Source organism: Solanum stenotomum, chromosome 3 (assembly GCF_019186545.1).
Source record: "Solanum stenotomum isolate F172 chromosome 3, ASM1918654v1, whole genome shotgun sequence".
NCBI lineage: Eukaryota > Viridiplantae > Streptophyta > Magnoliopsida > Solanales > Solanaceae > Solanum > Solanum stenotomum.
Window position 1 is genome coordinate 6,070,939 of NC_064284.1, and position 27,943 is coordinate 6,098,881.

At 34.4% G+C, this 27,943-nt stretch overlaps 5 protein-coding genes across 6 annotated transcripts; 1 reads left to right on the plus strand and 4 right to left on the minus strand.

Moving 5' to 3' along the window:
• Positions 1-5,822: 5,822 nt before the first annotated feature.
• On the minus strand, positions 5,823-7,168 carry LOC125857821 (mRNA decay factor CTH2-like). Its single transcript, XM_049537469.1, has 2 exons — positions 6,763-7,168; positions 5,823-6,040 (listed from the first exon to the last, which is right to left on the minus strand). The coding sequence occupies exons 1-2, from the start codon at positions 7,166-7,168 to the stop codon at positions 5,823-5,825; spliced, it is 624 nt and encodes a 207-aa protein (XP_049393426.1).
• A 1,933-nt stretch (positions 7,169-9,101) lies between these two features.
• On the minus strand, positions 9,102-11,236 carry LOC125857952 (zinc finger CCCH domain-containing protein 28-like). Its single transcript, XM_049537613.1, has 2 exons — positions 10,756-11,236; positions 9,102-9,319 (listed from the first exon to the last, which is right to left on the minus strand). Exons 1-2 carry the CDS (start codon positions 11,234-11,236, stop codon positions 9,144-9,146), a joined length of 657 nt encoding a protein of 218 aa, XP_049393570.1. The 3' UTR covers positions 9,102-9,143.
• A 5,776-nt stretch (positions 11,237-17,012) lies between these two features.
• Positions 17,013-17,813, minus strand: LOC125857967 (uncharacterized). The gene is made up of 3 exons (XM_049537628.1): positions 17,693-17,813; positions 17,388-17,462; positions 17,013-17,324 (listed from the first exon to the last, which is right to left on the minus strand). Exons 1-3 carry the CDS (start codon positions 17,750-17,752, stop codon positions 17,046-17,048), a joined length of 414 nt encoding a protein of 137 aa, XP_049393585.1. The 5' UTR covers positions 17,753-17,813; the 3' UTR covers positions 17,013-17,045.
• Positions 17,814-18,394: 581 nt separating this feature from the next.
• Positions 18,395-19,273, plus strand: LOC125857963 (late embryogenesis abundant protein 2-like). The gene is made up of 2 exons (XM_049537624.1): positions 18,395-18,555; positions 18,643-19,273. The coding sequence occupies exons 1-2, from the start codon at positions 18,505-18,507 to the stop codon at positions 19,108-19,110; spliced, it is 519 nt and encodes a 172-aa protein (XP_049393581.1). The 5' UTR covers positions 18,395-18,504; the 3' UTR covers positions 19,111-19,273.
• A 573-nt stretch (positions 19,274-19,846) lies between these two features.
• On the minus strand, positions 19,847-27,568 carry LOC125857929 (uncharacterized). 2 transcript variants are annotated; one of them, XM_049537589.1, is made up of 12 exons: positions 27,332-27,568; positions 24,329-24,427; positions 23,954-24,066; positions 23,636-23,790; positions 23,471-23,559; positions 22,848-23,385; positions 22,301-22,411; positions 21,194-21,432; positions 21,023-21,105; positions 20,615-20,726; positions 20,451-20,525; positions 19,847-20,356 (listed from the first exon to the last, which is right to left on the minus strand). In XM_049537589.1, the coding sequence occupies exons 1-12, from the start codon at positions 27,419-27,421 to the stop codon at positions 20,174-20,176; spliced, it is 1,887 nt and encodes a 628-aa protein (XP_049393546.1). In that variant the 5' UTR covers positions 27,422-27,568; the 3' UTR covers positions 19,847-20,173. The 2 variants fall into 2 exon arrangements, with proteins under 2 accessions (XP_049393546.1, XP_049393547.1); XM_049537590.1 differs by having other exon boundaries at positions 23,954-24,061; positions 27,332-27,554.
• Between the last annotated feature and the right edge of the window lie 375 nt (positions 27,569-27,943).

The following is a 27,943-nucleotide window of genomic DNA, read 5'->3' on the forward strand; positions in this document are numbered from 1 at the left end:
ATTTGGCAAGCCACATGGCACTAAATCCGCCACGTAGGCTTGCCAACTAGGATACCCACTAAATTTTTTGACCCAATTAATAATTCAATCCTAACCCATTTTTGTTGGATCAACCCACAAAAATATAAAAATCTTTTGCTTCCCCTGCTTATTTACAACTTCATCAATTAGCTATTACTTTGATTTATTCCCTGTTTTTTAATAACTTCATCAATGTACATATATGTTTGCCTTCATAAACTTTGGGACGTTTACAACTCCTTAAAGAAGCAGCAAATTAGTGTACCTTCTCCTCGTCAATTTTGGCGCAACATATAATATTGGGTTTGAAACAGAACATGTAGACTGCAGATGGAACGGTCAGTTCAACCTCATAGCTACAACCCAAGCTTGAGGTATAAAGACGACCATGAAATTTCGCTTTAGCTTTGAAATCAATCCCGATGATCTGGATCAATATCATTCCTTGTCGAATACCCATGAATCTGTTCGATCAAATACGCATCTGCCATAGCAAAACAAACAGGAACAAAGTTACCAGATGCTTTCATCGTCCATAGGATCAGATCAATTTCAGTCACTGACTTCGGCAGCTAAAGAATTCTCCAGGAGAGCAACACAAAAAAAAAACATAAAGGTATTCATACCATAACAACAACTTAACTGCAGCAAGCAACAATATAATTGCTAATCACCTGTCAAATTTCAAAAATTGGCCAAACAACAATACTGTAATTCAAACCATAACAGTTGACACCTTAACTAACCCAAAACAGACCAAGAACCTGAAACAAAAACTGGCCAAACAAATATTCATTCAAAACAAAGCTTCGATTCAAAATAAAACATAAGCAGTTGTGTATTGTTTACATCCATAACATAACAACGAAATAAAATAGTAATGCCATTGTTTGCACTTGCCAGATCATACAAAAACCAACATTTCGGTATCTCAAAAAAAATTTTTAACAGAAGCTGACATATACTTAATACTTCCAACTACCAAGAGTCTAAATTTGGGATCTTCCATTTGCTTTCTTGGTCTTCAACTTCCCCACCTTCTTCTCTCTTGCCCTTTCCAACTGATTACTAGTCATAGCTTCTTTTCCTTTCCATGTGACTTTAGTGGGTGAGTAAGGCAAATCTGTAGGCTCACTCACTCCTCTATGATCACCTCTGAAAGTGATCACTCTATTGGCAGATCTTGTTTGTTGGTTCTGCCTCACCTTAAGCCTTGTTAACTCTTCAAAAATTATATGAGGCCTTACAATAGGATCACTTTCAAGTTCTCTAGTAGGACCAAAAGGTTCATATTGTCTATGTCTTGGTGCATCTATGTCACTTTCAAATCCTTCTTGAGGTAGTTGAGGGGCTGAACTATTGACATCAAAAACTTCTTCATCTTGTTCTACTTCTTCAGTCCTGCCCCTCTTCCTCTTAAGACTTGAAATGCTGCCTTCCTCACTAGCCTAAAATATTTTTAAATAAGTCATTAAATTAGTTCATATGAACATTATATAACTAACTTTTAAATTAAAAAAATGTTACCTTGCAAGACCTTGCATTGTGAGCTTGTGAACCACACTTGCTACATGTCATCTTAGTTCCTTTTCTTGAGTGAGACCACTCTCCAGCTCTTATGATTGCTGCATTTTTTTCTCTATCTCTTTTAAATTTTGGCCTTCCAACAGTTTTCACAAGATCAGGTGAGTCCATGGCATGTTCTGGCAATACTTGCCAGAATTGTTCACCTCTCATAGGCAACAACTTGGCCCCGTATGTTCTAAGATAGGCTTCTTTAGTGTACCACCAACTTATTTCATCTCGAGGCTCAATATTTTTGTAGCGCAATGCCTTGATGACATGAGGGCATGGGATGCCAGTCAACTGCCAAGACCTAAAATGAAAAGCAATAATTAGTTCGTGTGAATATTACATAATCACAGTTACATAATAGTCTCAATTAATCTATTTACCTGCAACTGCACTTCTTCTCCACAATATTCACTATGTGCCTATCTTCACCCTCAGATACTTCAAACCCAAGGTCCCCATTAAACTCAAGCTTGCATAAGTTGGCAATCTTACTGTAGGCAATGAACAATTCCATACACTTAGGACTGTGTTTGTAATGAATGTTCCATGTTTCTGCCTCTTTTTCCTTCTTTCTCAACCTGTTCATTATTTTGACTCTAATCTCTTCAAGCATCTTCAAGATAGGCTTGCCTCTAGGTACCAAGATCCAAGAGTTGAAGGATTCAGTGAAATTATTATCTACCATCTGATTTTTGCACACAGTATCAAAATATGTTCTGCACCATCTTTGTGGTGGAAACTTGACCAAATCTTCAGCAGCTTCCTCTGATAATGCACCAAGAGCATTCAATTGGTCCTTAAAATCTTCTTCATAAGTACACCAAGCAGCCCACCACATAAGTTTCTTCATCTCTCCGGTCCTAAATCTCTTCATCCAATTGGCCTCAACATGTCTTACACAATATCTATAAATAATTAGAAGTTCATGTTAGTTAGCAAAACCAAGATAGCACTTAAAGCATCTTAATAGTACCTATGGTTTGATAATGGAAGGACATTTTCCACTGCATTCAGTAATCCCTGTACATGTCAAACCAATTAGTACTTATAAAAAACTGTATATTATTAGGTTACATAAACACAAATTACTACTTACCTTCTGCATATCAGACATAAATGTGATGCTATCACCATTCTTCAGATTCAATGACTTCTCCAACAACTGTAAGAACCATGTCCATGTCGTAGTGGTTTCCTTATCCACTACAGCCCACGCCAATGGATAGAAAGAGTTATCGCAGTCTTGTGCCATAGCCACCAGTAATTGCCCCTTGCATTGGCCCTTTAAAAAGGTCCCATCAAGTCCTATGAATGGTCTTAATCCTTCTTTCCATCCAACCTTCATTGCATTAAAACATATGTACATTCTGAGAAATTTTCTCTTTCCTTGTACCATTGCATCTTTTGATAAGTTGATCACCACATCACTACCGGGATTAGTCATTCTAATCTCATTTGCATACGCCTCCAATCTGTTGTATTCATCCAAAAAACTGACTTGCATTTTTTGAAGGGCCATTCTCTTGGCCCTTTTCAACTTTGAATCATTAGTATTTAAGTTGAAATTATTCATCAAGTCTTGTTTCATATCCTTCAGCGCATACTTGGGATTATTCTGAACTTTGCTTTTGAAATAATGGGATAAAGTGTTTGTGGTAGCTCTAGGATTGTGTAATGCCTCTTCACAGTTGTGTTCTTGCTTAAAAGTCTTAAGTTTATATCCTGGACCTTTACCATCAAGTGAAACAAGAATTGCAAATGGACAGCCCTCTATACATCTGTATCTTAATCTTTTTCGGTCACTTTTTGCAACTTTCAAAGGTTTTTTAGTCGCCAGGGCATATAAATTACAAGTTTTCCTAGCATCATCTAAGTTCTTAAAGGTCATATTAAGAAACAGGTCTTTGTAATGACTTAGATTAGCATTGACTTCCTTGTTTTTTTGCATCTTAATGAGCTCTAATTCGTCAAAGTCATACTCACCATCTGAAGTAGGATCAACCAAACCATCATCACTTTCTGACTCGGCGTCAGTCCCATACTCACATTGAACATGATAGGTTTCACTATGATTGATAATGTTAGGGGCAAAAACAATTTCTTCATTATCATCAACAGCAAATACATGAACTACCCTAAACGCTTCAGTTAGTAACTCCTGAAGTATCCTAATTCCATCAGAATCTTGAACCAAAAACAAATTTCCAGAAGGTCCTTTCACAAGTACTTGTTTAACTAATACAAAACCCAAGTTATTTTCAAACACCTCTTTTATGTCAATCAAATTTAGGTGATTGGAATTAAAGGCCCTCAAAGAATGAACATACCTCTCATCATAAAGTAGGTGAGGTTTTAAAGTCCATTTACCTCCATGGTGAAATAAAAGATCAACATTCATATCTTCCATATTGAATTTTCTGCAAAAAAAATAGCAAAACATAAATATATAGGACCCCACATTAATAAACTAAGCACATATAAATAAGAAAAAAGCTTCTAACAAGAATAAAGTGACTTTTATAACATATAAAAACAAAGCAAGTGACTTAGCAGTAAAAAAACACCAAAAAGAGGGATTAAACAATACTTAGATTGGGACCACACATTCAGATTCGAGAATAAAAATCTTAAATTATTTGAAAGTAGCCTAAATATGTGTCAATACCAACATAAAAACAGCNTGCAGAATGAGTGAATTTTGAATGTGGATTTTTGAAGTTTCTAACAAGGGTATTCTGGTAAATGATGTTCTACAAGTTTAAAGTTTCTGATTTGGTTTTAACTTTTTTGGTTCACGTGGTTCAAGAGCAATGCTTGTTGAGTTGTTTTGTTAGGATCTTCCCACCAAAGCTGGGGGTGGGGCGTCGGGGGGGCGGGGGAGTTTGCAGAGGTAAAATTATAAAAATGCCCAAGTTTTATGATTTTTTTTTAAAAAAGAGCAGTAATTTGATATTGAATTGAAAACAAGTTGGTGGAAATTTTTTGTGTCCTCTTAAATGTGGTCGATTATATTTGAAATGGGATAAGTTTGTTTACATAATTTACAACAATAATATATTGAGGCACAATTCTACAAGTGCGGGGAGGGTGGTGGTGGTACGTAATATTATTTTTGCTTTGAAAAAAGATAAAAAAATTTATTTACGATAGACATTTGGCTCAAGTAAAGCATCACAAAAGTTAAATATATAAAGCAAGTACAATACTCCTAATAAATAATCCTTGAGGTGAAATTGTGAAATTTAATGATATAAAATATCAAATTCTCATCGATAAAATTAAAATTTATATAACCAACGAATTTAACAACTAAATTTACCACAATAAACACTTGTAATCCAAATAAATAAAATAGTCATGCAGGTGAAATTGTGAAATTTGAAAGGATACATTCCCCAATCTATCTGAGGGTCTATTAAGTAAGTATTAACTCCTTTGAATGCCAATTGAAATAGCTTTGTAATTGCAATCTTGGACAGCTCTTTACAGAGGAAAAAGAAAGAAATTAGAGGTACGTTCCGTAGTAGGGAGGAAAACATTTTTCTTTTAAATATTTCATTATTCGATTGGTCAATTTTTTGAAATTTTTTTTTTCTGAGAAAAAACAAGTATCTTATAAATTGGAATTTTTTTTTTTTTGCTGAAAATGGAAAAAGCAAGTTTCAGTGGTATTTCATATTAAATGTGTCTTGGTACCCAATGCACCTCAACTTTACCCCCACCCAGTAGCTCCAACCCCCACCTCACACTTCTAACTTCTACCTTCGTCTTCCATAATATTTGTCTAGATTATATACAAATGTACGAAACATCAAACAAAAAATATATTTTTCAAGAAAACATTTCTCCATCATACCACCGGACACACCCATAGTCTTACCACCAACTGTATAGCTTTCAAAATCCAAAAAAAGACCAATAGGATTGGAAAAATTGGAAAACATAGAAGGATAAAAACAGAGAGCTCCATAGACATGGCAAAATAACAAAAAGTCTTCTTCTATAAGATGTGTATAAATGGTGAAACTAGTGTTGTATAGACTGTAGTTTTTACTTGCATCATCAGATATGAAGCTATTCTAATTTGTAAAACTATGTAGTATGTGTAGTCACTTCACAATGACAAGGCAGCATTTTAAACTACAGAGCTAACATAATATCTCCCTGCATATGTAAAAAATCACCCAATTAACCACTTCAAAAATTGATCAAAAAGCCAATGCGATTCAGTTCTCCTTAGTGTCTGGTGATTCCGGTGAAGGCTGTGCCGATTCAATCCAGTCAGCATAGATCCGGCTGTTCCTTTTTATGTCATTCAACTTGGATCTACACTCAGCTTGAGCAATGGTTCGTATTTCATTGGATTCTACATTCCTGGCTAGAGAAGAAATGTCAGCACTGCTCCGCGATTCCGGTAGATTGGAGGAATCAAGACTCCTCATTTCTGTCATTATTGAGAAGTATAACAAATCAGAAATGGTATTGAATCTTACCCTTAATAAGAAATCAAGTATCAGCAGCTGAGGCCAAAATTATAGACAACTTAATGTGGTGATCTTTTCAGATCAATAGATAGCAGCGCCAAACCATATAAGACAGGACTGTCCATGGCCTGTATGAATAGATTTGTTATGTATTTCCATCTTTATAGTTGAAATCCAATTGAAAAGTATATTTATCCAAGTTAGAAAACAGGAAATTGCACATTAACCATGTTTGTTAAGCTTCTTGTTATCAACAAAGTCTTGAACAATAATCTTCATACGAGTTCAAGATGTGCAACAGGCCACATGACACTCAATCAACTAATGCACATTGACTACGATTTGGATGGTCTCCCTGGCTCAATGAAAAGACAACTCCATTCTACATTTCCTCAAGACGAAAATCATGATTAGTCTCCAAATATCAAAGACTCACATAATATGCTTTAAACATCTCATTTTGTACAGTGCCAAATGGTTCAAACAAAAAAATCCAACACATTATTATTATTATCTAATAGACATGATAAAGAAGTATCACAGGTTTGCGCATATAAAATATTTTCACAATGAGCTTATGAAAGAAGACAAAAACTATAAAGTAATTCAAAATGAAAATCAACTCAACAAATTAATCAAGAATTGAACAATATAACTGAAGTAATAATGGTTGTGGAAATACCTGCTTCCCCATGAGCAAATTTACAGTTTGCACCATAAAAACATGTATTCTTCCTTTCCCACTGGTAGCAAAACTTGGTCTTCAGCTTTGTACAATCGACAGGCGTCTTGGGTTGCCCAATGCCCTGCGAATCATTCAAAATTATTGTTGCAGAGCTCTCCCTGGGTTCACCTTCGTCTCTAGAATGAAGGTGACAACACTTTTCACCATAAGGGCAGGTACCCCACCTTTTGAATTGTCCGCATATTTCTTGACGATCATGAATCGTAGGCACAATTGGAATGTTACCTTCTTGGGCCATTCTTGAATTTTCCTCCATGGGTTTCTTCAAAGATTCACATTCAGCATTGGCAGAATACTCATTACGTTTACCAGAAATTTCAAGATTATTATCAGGCCTACTCATTTTCCGACTGTTTGGGGTTTTGTAAAAATCAGTTAAAAATAACTGCACATATCATATGCAAGAAACTTCATCAATGACTGTTAAAGTGGACGAAATAAGGAAATTCGGTTTTAGAAATCGAAGAGTATTTGCAAGAAACTCAAGAAAGTAAGTTGACTCAACAGGGGATGATTTTCTTTTCTTATTAAATGACAAAACGACGTTGAAGAGGGATGGGTAATCATTATTTTAGAATAAATTCTTGGAATTTAAAAATAAAATTATATCATGTGTGCGCAATTGTGATTTTTAAATATGTTTTTGTAGTGTTGGTTGTTTTAATTTTATTTTCTTTTTCTTAAAATCAAAATGAAATGAAATTTTATCGGTTTAAAAATCAAATCAAAATTTAACGGCCTTTTAAAATTAAAAACTAATCAAACCAAACCGAAATCAAGAACTTATCTAGCCCATGCTCCAGTCTTTTATTGTTCTTTTATGCTCCTCATGCATGAATTATTGACTAAAGTCATCTTTCTATCAAGATTAAAGAGTTTGAGCATTTCAACGTTAGGATTGGATATTTAAATCGAATTAGAGTTTACATTTTCAAAGGTGTCGATTTTTCTCTATTGTGGTTCAGTTTGGTTTTTTATATAAAAATTCTTAATTGACAGAATAAAAGAATGTATAAAACGCTACACACAATATATAATTGTATTAGATTGTGCATTTTAAAATTTAGAGCTAAATGTTGACGATTATATTTGAAAAAGGGGATACATTTGTTTACCTAATTTACTATATTATAGCGGTGTAATTCTACGAGGGGTATAGGGAAGATAATATGTAGACAATTCATGTGTTGAGAAAGTAGAGGTTGTTTTTGATAAACCTCAGCTCAAGTGAGTATCACAAAAATCAAATATATAAAGCAAATATAATAATGAAAAATTGTGAAATTCAATGATATAGTATTGATCGAAAAAGAATTTGATTAATCAGACAGGTGAAATACGATCACCGCTGGCTTCTTTTGGGATTGAAATAGCTTGTGATTGCTATCTTGGGAAACTCTATCAAGAGGAAAAGGAAAGAATTTAGGGGTCTCAATTTTTTTGAAAAATATTTTATTTTAAAAAATAAGTGTATTAAAAATGAGAGAAATGATTTCAAACAAATTCTACAAGTGACATTACTTATATTATTTATTTTTGGTGCTCTCTAACAAAGGTGAGTCCATACCTAAGAGGACTCAAACCCAAGATCTCTGATTAAGAATGAAAGAGGCTTACCACTTCAGCACAACCCTAATTGATAGTGACATTACATATTGATTGTGTCTTCCTACCCTCCAACACACCTTATCTTTACCCCACCCCAGTAGCCACCATCCCCACTACCCAAGACTTCTATCCCCCCAACCCCCACCTCTTATATATTGGTCTACATTATATACAAATGCATTTAAGTTAATGGAAAAAATTTACTCACCTTCCAAATCCAAGAAAATAAGTAAAAGATCAACTTCATTTCCCAGAAAACATTTTCTTCATTCCGAACACACCCTAGGAGTATTACAACAAACTGTTTAGCTTTTGGAATCCGAAGAGAAGCAGTAGGACTTTGAAAAATTTGGAAAGCATAGTAGGATAAAAACAGAGAGCTCCATGGACATGTCTAAATAACAAGACACCCAACATTAAACAAAAAGTCTTCTTCCATAAGATGTGTTTAAATGCTGAAACTGTAGTTTTTACTTGCATCATCAGATATAAACCTATCTGATTTGTAAAACTATGTAATCACCTCACAAAATCATGACAAGGCAGTTATTGTCAAACTAAATCCGAAATGATATAACTAAGCAAGCAGCATTTTAAACTTAAACTACAGAGAACCAAAATAACCACTTCAAAAGTTGACCAAAGAGCCAATGCAATAAAGTACAGGCTCTTTAGTTCTCCACAGTGCCTGATGATTATGGGGAAGGCAGCTACTCAATCCAGTCACCATAGACCTGGCTGATCTTGCGTACATCATTCCACTTGAACCTACGCTCAGCTGGAGCACTGGACCTTATTTCATTGGGTGCAACATTCTTGGTAGGAGCAGAAATGCCAGCATTGCTCGATGATACCAGAGGATTGGAGGAACCATAACCCTGCAGTTCTGTCAATATTGAGAATATCATAAATTAGAAATGGTATAAGGAAAAACATAAGTATATATAGAAGAAAAAATCAAATGTTGCATAGCTCTACAATAGGATCTTCGAGAAATCTGAGATATAGGTTTTTTTACCAAGGTCTGAACACAGGGCCTTGCATAATCAACTAACATAAAAACTAGTATCACAAACACCATTCTGATTCTCTACACTGAAGACTAAAATTTAAGACTCCCACCTCCAAATCATACATAGCAATTTACAATGTCAGCGACCCCGTAAATTTAGACAGGAAAAGTCGCCATTTTCTTATAGAAACATCCAAGAAAAAACTTCAACCATGAGTTAATAACTAAGATCATGAAAAAGAGAAGATTCACTAGCCATTAAATGCAATAATTGAATCTTACCCTCTATAAGAAATCAAGTAGCAGCAGAATGTCAACAGCTGAGGCCAAAAACTATAGACAACACTTGATGATCTTTTCAGATCAATCGATAGCAGGGCGAAACCATATATGACAGGACTGTCCATGACATGTATGAAAAAGATTTGTAATACATTTCCATCTTTATACTTGAAATCCAATAGAAAGTATATCTACCAACATATAGACTTGCAGGTACTTTGGTAATAACATTGATGCCTGGCACAAAAACATGCCTAACACAAACGGGAAGGGGAAAATGGTCCGGAAGAAACAGAGAATTACCAGCTAAGAGCAGAAAGTATGTAAAACTTTGTATGATCAGATCAATAGATAGCAGGTAAAGTGATTATGAGTAATATAGACAGGAGTGTCCATGACCTGTTTGGACATTGATTCGTAAAACATTCCCATCCTATAGTTGACATACAATGAAAAGTACATCTACTAAGATATAAGCAGGTAGATACTTGGGTAGTAGCATGTTTGTCGATAAAATGACAAAAACCAACCTAACAGAAAGAACAACAGATAAAAGAGTGGTTGAAATCAGAGAATAGAAGTTGAGAACAGGAACTTGCACATAAACCATGTTCACTAAGCTTCGTGTTTTCAACTAGGCGTGCAACAAGCCACCGCGGCGTTCATTCAAACAATGGACATTAACTTCAATTTGGATTATCTTGCTAACTCAATGAAAAGACAACCCCATTTTTTACATTTCATCGTGATGAAAATCATGTCATTCTATTCCTCCAAATATCAAGACTCAGAAAAATATGCTTTATGCATGTTTGCCAGTGCCAAAAAAGGTTCAAACAAAAAAAACCAGCACCGTATCTAATACAAGTAGACATAATTAAAAACCGTCACAAGTTGAGCATAATTAACAATATTTCACAATCAGCTTATGAAAGAAAACAAAAGATTTCAAGTTATCAACATGAACAATATAACAGGGGAGTAACGTAACGATTCAATATTGAACTAACCAATGAAGGCGAAAATACCTGCTCTCCCATGAGCAAATTGACATCTTGCACCAAAAAAACAGCTCCCGTCCCTTTCCCAGCGGTTGCAAAGCCTGGTCTTCATCCTTGTACGAAAATCCGCAAACCTCTTAGGTTCCACATTATCAGAATAACTCTTATTTTTCACTTCATCCCCACCAGTCACAATGGTTATCGCAGCACTCTCTCTGTATTCACTTTTCCCTTCCTCAACATAACTTTGGTCATACCCACCCCCCTGCAAAGGGGGATATGTAGACCCACCATTAGTATGAACGTAACGACACCTTTCACCATAAGTGCAGTAACCCCACTTTTGGAATCGTGTGCATATTGACCTGTTACCTTCCTGGGCCATTCTTGAATTCGTCTCTGTGGGTTTCTTCAATACACATTCAACATTAAAATTAGACCCACATTTTTTATCACTATACTCATCACATTTACTAGAAATTTCACTATTATTAACAAGACTACTCATCTTCCTACTGTTTGGGGTTTCAAGGGTTCTGTAAAAATCACTAAAAAAAATTCTGTATTTTTTGAAGAAAACTCAGATGATCATCATGTGTTAACAACTCTACTGCTAAATTCTATCTGAATTATTTTTGGAGAATGTTCATAATATCTTTTCAAGTGGAATCTCAAAGATTTAAAAAGCACAAAAGATTAAAAAGTTTCAATTTTTCAAAATGAGGCGATTCAGTTTTTAGAAATCAAAAGAGTGTACTGAAGAGTCATTTGCCAGAAATTCAGAATTCAGAAACCAAATGACTGAACAAGTAATTTTTTCTTTCTTTAGATGATTAAAACGACGTCGAATTGGTTACTCATTATTTAAAACAATTAATCAACACTAATATAATAAATTGGAATTCTTTTGAAATACAATAAACCTATTTTTGAGTAATGTTTTACAAGGTATTTAACTAAAAAAAATCTAACAAGCAAAAGTTAATGTATGATGGTAAGATATTTCCTGGTTTGATTTGGTATCAATTTTCTTTCAATATTTAATCAAATCAACTAAATAAATTTTTTAAATGTTGAAACTAATTAAATTGTTTTTTTTTTCGATTTTGTTAAGTAAAAAAAAATGAAAAAATGATTTAATTACATCAATCACTCAATAACATTATATGTTTTGTCCAAAAAATTATCCATTTCCAAAGAACACAATGAAACTTCTTACAATTAATTTTTTTAGTGAAAAAAAGAGAGCAAGATCTAGTAATAATACATCAAGATATCTTGATGATAATTGAATTAAACAATAATGAGTGATTGAGTACTCAGAAAAACAAATTATTTTGAACATAAAATAAATTCATGACATTTTAAAAATAAAACTTACAAATCAAATCAAACAAGGAAATAAAGGCAAAAAATTACATGTGCAGTGTATGTGCAATTATTATTTTTAAATAGGTATATATATATAGTCGATTTGGTTCAACTTTTTAAGGGTTTTTTCCCCTTAAAATAAAATCAAATCCAATTTATCAATTTTTTAAATTTAAAAACAAAACAAAATCAAAGTATTTCTTGTTTTAAAATTGAAAACAAACCAAAAGAAATGTTGATTTTTTTAATTAGGTTCGATTTGATTTTTTAATTTTTTATGAACATCTTAGATGGCCGGATAAATGAAAAAAATTAATAATAGATATCAATAGTTGTCCAATCTGACCGAAACAAGTAGAGTGAAGTCCATCCAAGAACAAATATTTCGAGTCGATAAATACATCTACCGATTAATCAAATTTCTAAAGGTTGAAGTAGATCCTAAAGAGCCAACGCTTTCTCATAAATTAATCTTGAATTGAGATCTTTCGATGTTTTCTAGAATAACGCTTTTGATAAAATAAAATCGGCATACAATCATGATTAAAATGACAGTAATAATAAAAGAAAAAATTATATAAAGAGCAAAACAAGAATTGCTTCAACTAGATCTTTAATGTACTTCATAAGTTATCATAACTAAATCTCAGCTTCAATTGGAAAAAAATAATAAAAGGAATTAATTTCCCATCACATACCTGATTTTGCCAAGAAAAAAGAACTGTTGCTCTCTACTTTTCTGCTAAGTTACACTAGTTCTGCCCTTATATATATAGTGCAAGAGCATAGATTATCATAATACTTGTTAATGAAAAAATTGTGTGGTGTCCGGGTCAAATATTTGTTCATAAATTTATTTTTTAAGCGATGCTAATAAATATTATTAAATGAAATGTCATTAAGTGTTAAGTAAGTACGTGATTAAATAATTTTAATTTTTTCTCTAAAATAAATTATAATATATATTTATGTGGTACTAGTTTTGACGCACGTGCATTGCACGTGAAATCAAACCATGTACCACACTATGAAATCAAAGCATGTACCACACTATTTTAAAAAATAATATGAATATTGCTAAATAAAAAAGGCATAATACATAAATGTGTCCTTTAACTTGGCTTTATTTCACATTTATGCCCTCAAACTTTGGGTATGCACAAGTTAGGGGGTATTATAGTAATTTAACATTCAAGTTAGGGAGTCCATGCTTTTAAGGTACTATAGTCATATATAGATTATTTTTATTTTTTTCTCGCAAATCTAACGTGAAGAGTCTCATTGGGATGTTCATAATTAAACTATTTTTTTCATCAACCATTGATTTTTACTCAAAATAGTTACAAAATTTACATTAATACTACCGATATTCAAAGTAATAAAATTATAACTAAAGGATATGAATTAAAAAATAAAGAGCATAGCTAAAATGAGTCCCATAATTTTGAAAAAAAATGTACACTAATTAAATTAAAGCAAAACAAAAAAAAATTAAAAAATCCAAAATACTCTTGCTTAAGCAGAACGTCGACGGAGAGAGGCCTACTTCAATCTTAAACTCACTCTTATATAATAAGAGAATTTCAAAATACCTCTGCTGAAGCAAACACATCGATGGAGAGGTGTCTATTACAGCCTCAAACTCTCTTTTATATAATAATAGAAAATACATTATTATAAAATAATTATCAAGAAACTAAATGGACGAAATTCAGATCATATTGACCATGAATATATCACTTAAAAATCAATGTTCTATTATATTATATTATATTTATAGTACATTGTAAAGTAATATCTAACACGTATGATTTCATTATAAATATTAAATCGAGTTAAAGTAATTTATAGATGATTGAAGAGATAATTTATGAATTAGTTGATAAGAGGGAGTTGCTCGGATAGTAAGCAGTAAGCACCCCTCACTTCCAATCCGAAGGTTGCGAGTTCGAGTCACCAAGAGAGCAAAAGGGTGGGAACTCCTAGGGAGGGTTAAAAAAAAATTAAAAATTTATGAATTAGTTGAAAGAACATGAACCTCTCATGCGTGTTTAGTTGATTAACTTTTCAAATCTTTAATTTTACTTGAAAATGAAACTCAAAAAAGACAAAATAAACAAGAAAAGGGGAATGGAGATTGGTATTCACTGTATTAATTAGGATATTTGTTATCGTGCTTATTATTCTTTTCAACTACTAAATGTAAATTGAAATTTTATAGTCACTCTTATGTTAAATGTTTTGATTAAGAGATCAACCTTTTAGATGTCACATTATTTAATATCATAATTATTATACTTGTAATTTAATTATGACTCGGTATTTTATTGATAATTGAGGAAGGAGGTGCTAACAATGAGAGTATTTTAAAAGTGTTGTATAATAGTGGGTAAATAAAATCTTTTTGTATAATATAAAAGAATAAATTTGACCTCTTTCCCCGTGGTATAATAGAATTTCAATTTGCTCTGGAAGAATAAATTTTTTTTGACCACATTATCATTAGGATTAGTGAAGATTGAAGTAAAACCTAACTTTCTTTACTCATCTTTATTTTTGTTGAAATTTTTAATTTTTATAATTAATACAAGAGATCTTTAGACACGTTATCTAGGAATATAAATTCATCAAAAATAAAATCGAACACAAAATTGAAATGATCTATTTTTGTTGCTATTATTTTCTGAAATGGTTTTCCTCAACTAACTATGATTGAGTAGTAATAGCAGTTGATGTTGTGGTAATTGTGTTCGATCAAAGTCCCTCCATCACTGAGTAATACATACTTCAATAGAAAGAATTTCTCCAATCATCAAAGATTTTGAGTTAGTGCTAAAAAAAAAATTATGGTATAAAGTTAGATTAGTTCGTCAGTAAATTTTGAACAAAAGATAATTTGAAAAAAGGATCAAATATATCTTCCAAACTATTCAAAATGGGTTTACTTTAAGCTTCGACATGTTTTTGGTTCAAAAATGCCTTTAATATATCAAAAATACCCTTCTCACCAATTATTACTCAAATTTTTTACCTTTAAACTATTCGTAATTGATAATTAAATATCCTTAATAATGTTTAGGGCGGAGGATCCAATTAAGTTTAATGAGTCAGAGCAAAACAACCTTTTAAAAAATTTCACCATCAAGGTATATATATAATGAGAACAAAATACTGTTAATGCATAATCTAAGCACAAAATGAATTAAACAAAATCCGCAGATGAAGCAACATCATGTATCAATAAATTCGGTCCATCTATTGAACCTTATTTTATTGCAGGGAAAGAAGGGAGATGACACCTCCTCTACAAATTCCCCAACCAAAAAAACAACAAATTACAAAATATGGATTATGGATTATGAAACGAATGAATAAAAAATATGGTATGAATTCTGGAAACAGAATTTAAATGCCGGTATTAGGATTGTGTGGGTTGATTGGATAATTTGTATTGCCTGGGAGGGTTGTGGTACTGGTTGGGAAGTCATCATCGAAGTTGATAGTGCCTGGCTGNTGAAGATTAAAAAAAATCCATGAATAAATACTTTTAGGGGTCGTTTGGTAGAGTGTATTAGGAAAAATAATGCATGCATTAGGTGTTTGTATTAGTAATACATTGTTTGGTACACTTTTTCATGTCATATATAACTAATGCTTGCTTTAGTTATACACTCTGTTGTGTATTACTAATACTAAGAATTTCTAGGTATTAGTAATACATAGCATTTTAACACTTGCATTAGATTATATAATTACAAAACTACCCTCAAAAGCCTTTTATAAAAAACATTTTCTATGGTACTGTGTTTAAGAAACTTTTCATTTTCCATAAAGAGACTGCCAAAGAGGTTCAGCAGGAAATATGGATACCAAGCGCTAGAAATGCCTCATGTTAGCTGGTCAAATGAAAAGTATAATTACTTGCAACAGGTTTATCTACTTGCAATACATCCTTGTCTTATTATCAATATGTGATTGACCTACACCCTCCATTCTTTTGTTCATTAGCTTCCTACATTGACAACGTATCATTTTTGTGCCTTCGTTTTCTCCTTTATTTGACGGCGTATAATCTTTTAGCTACTCAAAAAGTTTAATCAATGTATAATAGGCTTTATGGCCTCTTTAGTACATCTTTATTTTTTAATATAAAGATCATGTGGCTTGATTTTAGTAATAAGAAAAAAATGAAGGTTAACACATAAGTTAATATGAAATATTGTTTCAAAGTATGTTGCTGGTAAACTTTAGTTTGGGAAATCTGGTGGAAAAAATGTGAAGAAGTTTGACATCTTCTTCCTTTTTTAAAAAAATCTTATTTCAATATATTTTAATCAAAATATTTACTATTGTGACGATTAGTTTGATAAAAAATTTATTTGCCAACTTTCCACAAAAATATTTTGACGCAATAGTAATAACTATTTAATTTTATACTTGAAAAAAAAGAAGAGGAGTTGATGATGTTTTGTTTCAGCAAAGAACCTTGTTGCAAAGGAAGTGTACAAAGAAATAAAGTGTGAAAGGTATTTTTGTAAACATACCATTTTTAATAGAAATTATGCAAGATTTGTTATTTCTAATACATCAAACCAAACAGTGTATAAGAAATAATGCAGACATAACTAATGCAAGCACTACTAATGCATGCATTACTAATACACTCTATTTTGCATTGTTCTTATACACTCTACCAAACGACCCGTTAATGCATAATCTAAGCACATCTTTAAACAAAATGAATTAAACAAAATCCGCAGATGAATCAACATCATGTATCAATAAACTCGGTCCATCTATTGAACCTTATTTTATAGCAGGGAAAGAAGGGAGATGACACCTCCTCTACATATTCCCCAACCAAAAAAACAACAAATTACAAAATATGGATTATGGATTATGAAACGAATGAATAAAAAATATGGTATGAATTCTGGAAACAGAATTTAAATGCCGGTATTAGGATTGTGTGGGTTGATTGGATAATTTGTATTGCCTGGGAGGGTTGTGGTACTGGTTGGGAAGTCATCATCGAAGTTGATAGTGCCTGGCTGGTTAAGATAGTTGTCACTAGAAGTGTTGTGTGGAGGATTCATTCCGAGAGTATTTTTGACCGCATCAGCTGCACCTTGTGCCATGTTTGCTGCACCAGTTGCTGCTCCTCGAGCTATGTTCACTGCACTTCCTGCTGCTCCTTGAGCCATGTTCTTCACTTGTGTCCCCGTCTGAAACAATAATAAAATTCACAATGTATTTCGATTTTTCAATTTAATTGAAATGGTGGTTACCTCTTGAAGCAAGTTTGTTGCTTGGCTTTGGTTATGGATGTCAGATGGTTGGTTCAATAAATCTTCCCTTCTCATCTACAATTGATTAGAAACATGAAATAAAAAAAAATGAGAATTCCGACAAATTAGCTCAAATGAACTCTCAACTTTTATATGACCTGAATTGAAGAGGTTGACACGGGGTGGAACTAATTATTAGATCAACAAACTCGTTCAAATTAAATGAGTTAGATAAATTATATTTTTATGGTTGAATTTTGACATCCCCAAAGTAGTATCAAGAAGAAAGAAGAGTGTAATGAAACCTGAGCTTGGCCGGGCACTTGGATACTGCTATGAAAGTTGTCGCTTCCTCGATTTGCCATGTTAATTGGTTTTTGTTGCTTCGTTTTGTTTATTATGTTTAAATCTATTGTAGATCAAAATGCAAAATATGGAATCGATTTTGAAATTATTGGATTAGTGAATTTATAAGCACAATTTGTGATCTCAATTCATGCATATTCTAACACATGGCACAGTGCTGGCGGATGATTTTGATCGGACAACAACTTCTCTAAGGAAATTACACATCCGTTTATTTTGAGCAAAATTATTAGTAATTTAATAGTAGTAAGAAATAGTTACTGGCCAATGTCTAATTCTCGTAATTAGGAACTGATTAGCCAATAATTTCTCATAAGCTTACTTTTAACTTGTCCTTTCTCTAATTCTCTGATCATTTATGTTTTCTTGGGTAACTCTTATGTACAGTTAAAATAAAAAAAAGTCAGTGCTGAGTCGCAGAGAAGTAGCAATAATTAATCTCTAGTATATGGTAGCAGCAGGAAGTTTATTGATCCTTGCGAAATGTGGCAAAGATAAGTTTGACTTCAGAACGGAAGCTAACAACAGCACGGCACGTGTCCTCTACACGCGTCAGATAACAGAATACGTGTCAACAATGTATCGCACTACCAACTCTTTATAAACCATGCACAACCTCTTTGCTTCTCATCACTACTACTACAATCTGCTTATAACAATCTTCCCATATATACTTATATACTATTGCTCTTCTGCTTTTTGCTTAATTTTGTGCACATCTATTTCAGTTTGTTACTTCAACACTGCAACAATGTCCCACGAGCAGAGCTACAGAGCTGGTGAAACCAAGGGCCAAACCCAGGTACATCTACTTTTTTTTTTTTTTTTTTTTTGTCTTAATTTATGTGTATTTTTTTTGTTTAATTTATGTGACATTGTTTGAGTATAGGCGAAGGTTGGTCAAACACTGGAAAGCATGAAAGACAAGGCCCAAGCAGCCAAGGACAAAACTTCGGAGACGGCTCATTCCGCTAAAGGAACGGCACATGATAAGACAAGTGGAGCAGCTCAGGCAACCCATGATAAGACGAGCGGAGCAGCTCAAGCTACTAAGGATAAGGCAGCTGGAGCGGCTCAGGCAACCAAAGATAAGACAAGTGGAACAACTCAGGCTACGAAGGAGAAGGCTAGTGGAGCAGCTCAGGCTACTAAAGAGAAGGCTTCAGAAATGATGGAGTCGGCTAAAGAAACGGCTCAAGCTGGTGAAGAGAAAGCTGGGGGAATCCTCCAGCAGACTGGACAACAAGTGAAGAGCATGGCTCAAGGTGCTGCTGATGCTGTGAAGCACACTTTTGGTATGGCTGATACTGATGAAGATCCTGATGTTACAAAAGACAACTTTGAATCACTAAACTAGCCTAGTCTAGTGGCTTTTTTTTTAACTTGGATCTCTTTAATTTCTTTCTTGATGGATTCAAGTAGTCATGTATCTTGTGTGTTTAGCAGCGGCTTGTTTGTTTCTTTGAAGTTTCCCCCCTTTTGAGGGGATATAATAAAACATTTGCACTTCTTTGTACGTAGGCTGAACCTTCAATATCAAGCGGGGTTTTGATTTTTAAAGAATGCTTGGGATAGCAGTACTGTTTAAACGGGATTTTGATTTTTAAAGCCAATTGGAGGGGTAAGCAAATGAAATTCTATTCAAAATTTCAACCCATTTGTAACTAAAAATTTCATTCAACTATCTTCTTAAAATCTACCTATTCATGACTTAGCTGTAATAGTTTAATTCTCTTGAAACCTCGATTATTTTAGGTTTTTTTGTTAATCAACTCAACTTTGTAAAGAGTTGCTTATCTAAAAGGTCTAGATCTCATAATCCCAACTAATACTTCACTTGGGCTCCAACTAGCGAAACTTGGGCTCTCAGTTGAACTGAGAATGCAATAAAACATGATCGAATCTTAGTACAAGCTCGACACAGAAGTTAGATTGTAGCAAAACCCCATCTCAAATTAGATATTTTAGCAGTTCAATACTCGAACTCATCTCTTTCGGATATTGCAAGCTTTAATCGGAACTTTAACTCAACTCGAATCATTTCATTTGTGCCTTGAAACAAAATTTTGTAGCTGTTGCCCATCTCTAAAAGAATAAAATACAAAAGTAGCTTACAGAAGGAAACAAAAAAATTGCAACTCTAATGTTATCTTTGATGCACACTCATGACAATACATGGTAGGCAGATAAATAATTTTAGCCCTCTGGAGACTCAAAAAATCAGATGATATTTTGATTCTTCTTGAAACAAAGTCATCACGTCACAAGGCTTTCTTCCGTTTGTATCTTCTATCGAGTCGGTATGTGTTGATATCTGAGTCATGACGTCTATTTGGATCCGTTGGCCATTTCCAAGATAGTGCATTTGTCCGACATATGTATTGCATTCCCACAAAACTGGCTGAATTCTTGTTTGGAACTCACTCGCTCATGCCATCACTTCCTTCGTGATCACTAATGTCGCTGAAAGCCTCGGGTTCCTCAATATCTGGGATGCTTTCTGTTTCCATAGTAACTTCAGAACCCTCCTCGTCACTGTCATCGTTATCTTCATATATGATGGGCTGTATGGCACCATCTTCATCATCACCATCATCAACAGTCTGCGAAAACATAAATGAATTTGTCAAGATTCAGTCCAGGAGAGAGTGAGAGGGGGGACGTAATTGAGAGATTCAAATTCCGCATTGTCCTTACCCCTGCATAAAGCAATTCTAAGGAGCTTGATAACTGAAGAGCTTGGGGGAGAGTTGAAAGTCTCGCATCAATAAGCTGCACAAAGACCAACAAAGTAGCTTTAAATACATTCTACCAGTTGCTATAGGTACTCTATCAACATACTTAAGAGTTACTACCCTAACCTGATATAAAGAGTTGAGTGCAAGCAAAGAGGATTCTTGAGACATTATTCCACTGGCGTGTTGGAGAAGCAAACTTCGCAGCCAAGGAAGCGCACAAGCCAATACAGCACCCCTGTCAAGAAAAAGTACCATAATTAACATTAACTCGACCAATCTATGACAACAGGAACTTGCGAGAAGGCAACTGCACGTTGCAGATGTGGATGGCAGAAAGGTTTTCACTATAGTGATAGCATTGGACAATATATTAAACAGCAAATGACAGTTTGAGCCACGTAATGAGTCTCATAGTTAGTATTCACCCCTTAGGTGCAATGTAACTTGATATTCTTAAGGTGGTCAAATGAAATTTAGACAAAATACCATAAAAGGAACATCCAGGTTAGGAAATCCACAAATCTCCTTTACCTTGACTGGATAATTGACAAGAGTGACTGTAAAAGCTTGAGAACGTCTGAAGGATTTAAAAGAGAGACTGAATTTTCAATGACCTGGAGAGTCAAGATACATCCCACTGATTAGGAAATAAAACATCAATCAGATGCTAGAACCCTGAAAATAATTCAGTTGAAATATAACCTTCTCATCTTGTCTGTATAAGCAATCTATCAAAAGTGCTCGATCATCAGCATGAAGTGCTTGCTTCAGCAATACATGAACTGAATCAGCACTTGGAGGCTTCGTTTGAAGAGCAGATTCTAGATTCTTGTTGCTTTTATCTTCATTATTGTCTTCCAAATGGAGCATTGTGAGTTTCTCGCCCATGGTTGGCTCGCTAAAATCATCAATCTGAACTCCGTCAATAGGTTCACCATTACCTACACATCATCAGACAAAAAGGTTATTCTCTATAAGGTAGTGAATGCTTTTCAAGTCTCTAATATCAAATGACCCCTTGTCGTAATGCTCAATACACAGAAACATCATAAAGATGACACATAAAGGTCCACCCACTAAAGGACAAAAATAAATGACCCCTTCCAAAGGAGATGAACAGGTTGTCTACTGAACATCAACTGACCAACAGACTGATCAGGTACCAAACAACTCCTGAGGTCTATTCTACTGGAAGCAGTCTGCTTGAAAATAATAGCCCTCACAACACAATGTNTTGATATTAAGGTGTCAAGGCGGTCGAAGAAGGCCACAGGTGGAAGCAACCGATGACCCACTAAAGGACAAAAATAAATGACCCCTTCCGAAGGAGATGAACAGGTTGTCTACTGAACACCAACTGACCAACAGACTGATCAGGTACCAAACAACTCCTGAGGTCTATTCTACTGGAAGCAGTCTGCTTGAAAATAATAGCCCTCACAACACAATGTCCATCTAGGAAGCCCTAAAATGTCAAGACATCCAAGATAATAATTATATCCAATTGCAAGAGGGAGTATGCTATTCCCAGACTTAAACTCTCCCTTTTACTACTTAACACTATGCTTGACGATTAAGTTTTTTGTAAAGGGATATCAGGTAAATGGACCGGTACAGATTCTCTATATACTGAATTTTACTTTATTCTTAGTCATTCTCCAATACATAAAGATAAGTCATCTGTGGTGGAGAACTGGAGATCACTAAAAAGCAAATTGCCTTGAAGAGCAATAGGTCTGGGGAGCCACCTAAAATACATATGGTGGAACTCAATATGAGCAATGCAAAATATCATGCGACATATCATACCATTATCCGTAATAGTCGCTTCACCAGTGACATCCAGATCAGATGCTGGTCGTTTGTTTGTCACTTTGCTTCTCTGGATTAAGTTAGCACCTTCAACTTCCATATCTCCACCTGAAACAGAGGGAGGGAGGAGGAGTCAGAAAGATTACAAGGACAACTCTATTCTTGAAACTGTTCACATCATAAATTAAAAAATGTCAATTTATCATTCACATGATGTATCGGTGCGCATGATACATGAGATACTCAAAAATCTTTTTTTGATAAAAATTCTCAAAAACCTTTGTTAAAACTAATAGAGCGATGGCCTCATTTGCAAAGAAGTTGGCAACTTAGCAAATGCTTTAAATCTCTCTCAGTGACTATTAGACCATCTAAAACATCAAGACAAGAATTCAAGTTTAAGAAAATGTAGCTCAGCACTGTTTGGCCAGTCAGGAGTACAAACGGAAGAGGGGTAGAGGGGTGACAGTGACACAGACTTCTGTAAAGGAGTTTTGACTTTCCCACAAGGAAACAGCAACACATAAACTGCTATTAAAAACACCTTTTTTGGCATGGCCGTTTTCTTGAACTGAAGCAACCGCTTTCTCGGTCTGGTCTCCTGCTGCTATGACGATATCCTCCCCTGGACTTGAAATGTCTACTGATGTAAACTCTGGGGTATCAACAGAGCCATAAGCAATCAAGGCTCTCAAATGTGCATCTCTATCTAAAGCATGCAATCTTGCAGCGATTACGGGCACAAGATTCCTTCTAGCTCTTCCAGCTCTCTCATCTGTTTCCCCTTTGCTGGATTTTACTGTGATCTTAATTGGCTTTGCAGCTTCATCAGTGACGGACTCAAAGTTCCAAACATAACAAACACCCTTCTCTGATGTTGCAAGGATAACCATACAATCTTCTCCCTTGCAATTATTCCTGCATTCAACCATTACAGGAGGATGTTTCATGGAAACAACATGCCCATAATCTGCAGCCCTTTTCCCAAAATCAAGTTTCCACACTTGAAGTTGTTTCTCGCCAAACCCCGCGGTAACAGCAAATTGGGCATCATCAGATAGCCAAATATGTTGTGCAGCAGCCTGTTATAGCAGCTTTTTATATTTATGGATCTTTGTAGACTTCAAATAACATTACATAATGAAGACAAAACTTGAGACAGCTTACTGAATCAGGAGAAAACTTCAGCAACTCTTTCCCGCTTTCTGGACTTAGAAATCGCAACTTATCACTGGCCACAGCTATAATTTTCTCGTCTTCACAGTGAGAATAAGGAAGTCAGATAAGTACTTAAAGTAGAAAAGCAATTTAAGACATAAGTTGGATACAAACCAGTTGAATGAGCTACTGAAGAAATGGGCTTCTTTGACACTTTGAACTCTTTGTTGACTTCTCCAGTTTCGGAGTTCATCTCAAGTACTAAACCATTCGCAGCAACAGCATTAATCCTACGACCTTTGCCCACAAAAAACAGACCAGTAGCTCCGCTGCATTCAAAAGCAAGATATTTCTTATTTACACTTTATGTTTTGGTGAGAACAAAGGCATCCATCATTCAAGGGGTGTTCATTACTGTCTACGTGTTTCTTGGCAAGTACTTCTCCATCCAACATAAGAGCAAAAGTACCTTCTGTCAAAAAAATAACATACCTAGGAAGGGCTCCATCTTTTCTCCACCTTACCAATTTAGCGGAAATGTCAACTGCTAAAACACTTCCGTCATCTGACCCAAGAGCTACTAATAGACATTGTTCTTTTCTGCGCTAAAAATTCAAAACAAAAAGATACCACATAGTCGTGAGATTAAAAATAGCCTAACGACGTTGACACTATTATCAAAAGTACAGTGAAACAATTAGTGCATTGACTAAATATTCAAATTCACACATAGAGGTGGAGAGATCAGATCTTGTACAAAAAACGTAAGCTGGTCTTTTTTTTTTATCAAGAAAAAATTTGGCTGATTTTTTACCACTACATCATTACAACAATCAAAGCTGTTTTTTTCAATATTCTCTGTCATACCTTCTTTCCAATAATACAGCACGCCATGTAAGAGAAACTGTCTCCAGAATTCTCCGGTCTCCATTGACCAAATAAGCTTCCACTACTTGTGTTCCAAACCTGAATCATGCAACAATTAGTCACCAAGTATGTAATAAGTAAAGCAAAAGAATACAAACACAATGTAATAGCAATGCAGAGTGGTAACAATTATGGGAAACACAATTGCTGGCATAGCAGCAAGCAACTAACCAGTAATTCTTCTCACTAACTTGACTCCAATCCATAACTCTTGAATAGGAGTATGACATAAATGGAAACCAAAAAGCATACAGAAAATTGAATAATGGGATCACCCGTGCACCTGATCTAATCTTGATAATGGTTGAACTTCTTTACTTTTTTTTGTACAAGGATGGTTGAACTTCTTTAATTCATACTTTTCAAAGTTAATTTACACTTTTAAGACCATTTCACTTCAAGAAGAACTTGCAATACATAGTAGCTTTCAAAAATAAAAGTCAGGTTTTGAGAACTCCAATGATAGGATACGGTATTTTAAAAAAAAAAATGGAAATAGCTTTCTTCTTGGTTTCTTTTTTTTACATATGATGGGAGAAAACAGTGTTGGTGTGGCAGAAGAAGCTGATTTTGACCTGCTGACACGATATCTGATACTCTCTCTCTCTCTCTGTTCCAGAATGACCTCTTCCCTGAGTTTGGAAACAATTTAACTAAAACATTCCAATTACCTCTAACCAGTGTTTTGGATGGCAAAAGGCAGCAAGGGCCTGCCTCGCCTCGTGGCAAGGCGCTCACCTTTTTGAATTGAGGCGCCAATTAACACCAAAAATTTAAAATTTTAATTGCATATATAAATATCCAAAATCTTAATAGCAATAACATATATTAGCAAAAATTTCAATTCGAAAACGAATAGTAGATACTAAAAGTCTAGAACTTGAATGCCTCAATAATTCATAAGACAATTGACAAGCAATACTAGAACTCTAAAAGTCCATTGAATTCACTATTTATGGACAAATAAATACTACAGTAATCAGTATAAAAATAAATTAAGTAGGGAATAAATAAATATAGAAGGATTAATTTTTTTAAAAAAAAATATATATATATATGCAGTGAGCACTGTTCAATGTTCAGTACTTCAGAGTTCAGTAGCTCCAAGCCTCCAACATAAAATGAAAAACAGAGCACTCACTACCACTGAAAACAGAGCTCTCAGCCACTCACTACAACTGAAAAACAGAGTAAAGAAGAAGAAAAGAAGAATTGAAGAAGAAGAACAAAGGTCTCGTCCTCACTCTCAAAGGGGTCGCAACTCGCAAGGAAGAGGAGAAGAGTAGCGATTCGCCAAGGTTTGCAAAAATACCCCAAAAAACCCTAATTTTGGCTTTTAATTATTAAATGAGACCTTTTAAAAAAAATAAATTAAAAAGGCGACGCCTTTCGCTTCGCCATGTCGCCTTCAATCGCCATTCTGAATTGCCTCGCCTTGCCGGAAATAGGCGATGCTGCCTCGCCTTTCGTCTTTGGCGAGAAGGCAAGCGCATTTCAAAACACTGCCTCTAACGAGAAGTTTTTATAGCACACAAATATTATGACATGTTTAAGACCACAAGGTTCGAAAATCTTATAACCCTATATCAATGACATGTTTAGTACCACAAATTTAAAAAATATTTCTTTCTTTCTTAAACTTTGATCCCAATCAAATAGGTTCACATAAATAAAAATGGGCGAAGTACATTGAATGCTTTACAAACATACTATATTTGTAGAGATTTTCCTACTTCGTATTCTTGTCTATCTATGTATTAACAGAGAGCATGCAATGCCCTGCGTAAGTGGTGTTCTGAGTTGATAACTACTTACATGAAGACTAAAACACTTCAGTCACTTAAATGTCTAGGGAGAATTGTATTATCTTGTCGTGTACTTGCATAATAACCTACGTAGAGATTTTGGAGCACTGGCTTGCAACTAACATTTGGAAAATGGCCATTTCTTCACTGTTAATTATCTTTCCTGCATCCTAGCTTCTTATTACATTCTGCTGAGTATAGTACTTTTTGCATCAGATAAAGAATGAGTACATGCTAGATGTGAGCCATCAGCTCTCGACATCCTTTGTCCATTGTTTGTCTTTGACAATATGAAATGTTCAAATATGTATGTTCAAGTCATGCAAAATATCTGCCTATTGCGTTCTACATAACTTAGTCAACCAATCATAAGAAAGTCATTCACACTACTATTTCCAGCCAAGAAAGCAAATATTCTTCTTGTGTTAATAAAATCTCCTCAGATAGTATGCCAATTGAGGTCGGGTACAACTAGATATTATAATATTTTTTGGTGATAAATAGTGAAGACATTTAAGTTGCAAAAAAGAGGACTGATACTAGGCAACTGCTGCTAGAAACAATATGACAGAATTGCTATAATGTCATCAAATGATGTGAATAAGTATGAAGCTGTTACTGAGCTACAAATTCATATACTGGAATTTTGTAAATATGGTCACATAGGTGTCTAGAGGGAACCCCTCCATAATGTGGTACTATTACTCTGAAATATTCAACNTCATCAAATGATGTTAATAAGTATGAAGCTGTTACTGAGCAACAAATTCATATACTGGAATTTTGTAAATATGGTCACATAGGTGTCTAGAGGGAACCCCTCCATAATGTGGTACTATTACTCTGAAATATTCAACTAATCAGCTTCTTAAATCTATAAGAATAATCCACCTCTCCCACCCAAAGATGTTCTAAAAACACAAATATCAACATAGTAAAGCAAAAAGTCACTACTAAAAAACTTCCATTTTTCACTCAAGCATCTTAATTTTCAAGCCAATCAAGTCAATATGCAAAAACAATAAAAAAGCGCCGTAACTAAATGGAAACGAGGGGAAGTAAACATTATTGGTATAATATTTCCCTCAAGTAGAACAAACTCAACTGACTCGTTCAAATGCAAAGTAAGAGAACTTACTCTAACAGTTCCATCGGGAGACAATACGGCGAGATATTCACCGCCGGTAGTGAATGATGTAACTAGGGATTTTAGCTTCTCCCTCGCCATGACAAAAATGGCCGCGCAAAGTTAACAACAGAATCTGAGTAAAAGTGTAACGAAGTGGCGAGTCTGTGTTAACGGAGAGAGAAGAAGCACGCAGAGAAATAGAGAGACAAATTGAATTTGTCGGAGAAGGAAACGCTGCAGAAAGAAGAGAAAGGGAGGAGAAAACTCGGCAGAGAGGGTTTTGGCAAGATTTAACGCTATAAAAGTGATTCATAATTGGGCTCCAAATTTTGTTTCACATTTGGGCCGTTACAACGAATATGGGCTTGGACCGGCCAAGTGCAAGGATAACCCTCTTTTCGCTGATTTACGCAAATGTTTCATTTTTAGGCCAGTCCCCTCTTTTTAAATTATAGTCATAGAAAACTTACCTTTTGAATAATATTAGATTTATTAAGTAAAACATCTACTCAAATTTGCTCAATTTTATAGATTAAAAATAGGGAAAATTGTACGTAATGGCAAAATATTAATTCAAATTAAATGGTATAACTACACTTTGATTTAATTGTGTCCTGTAGC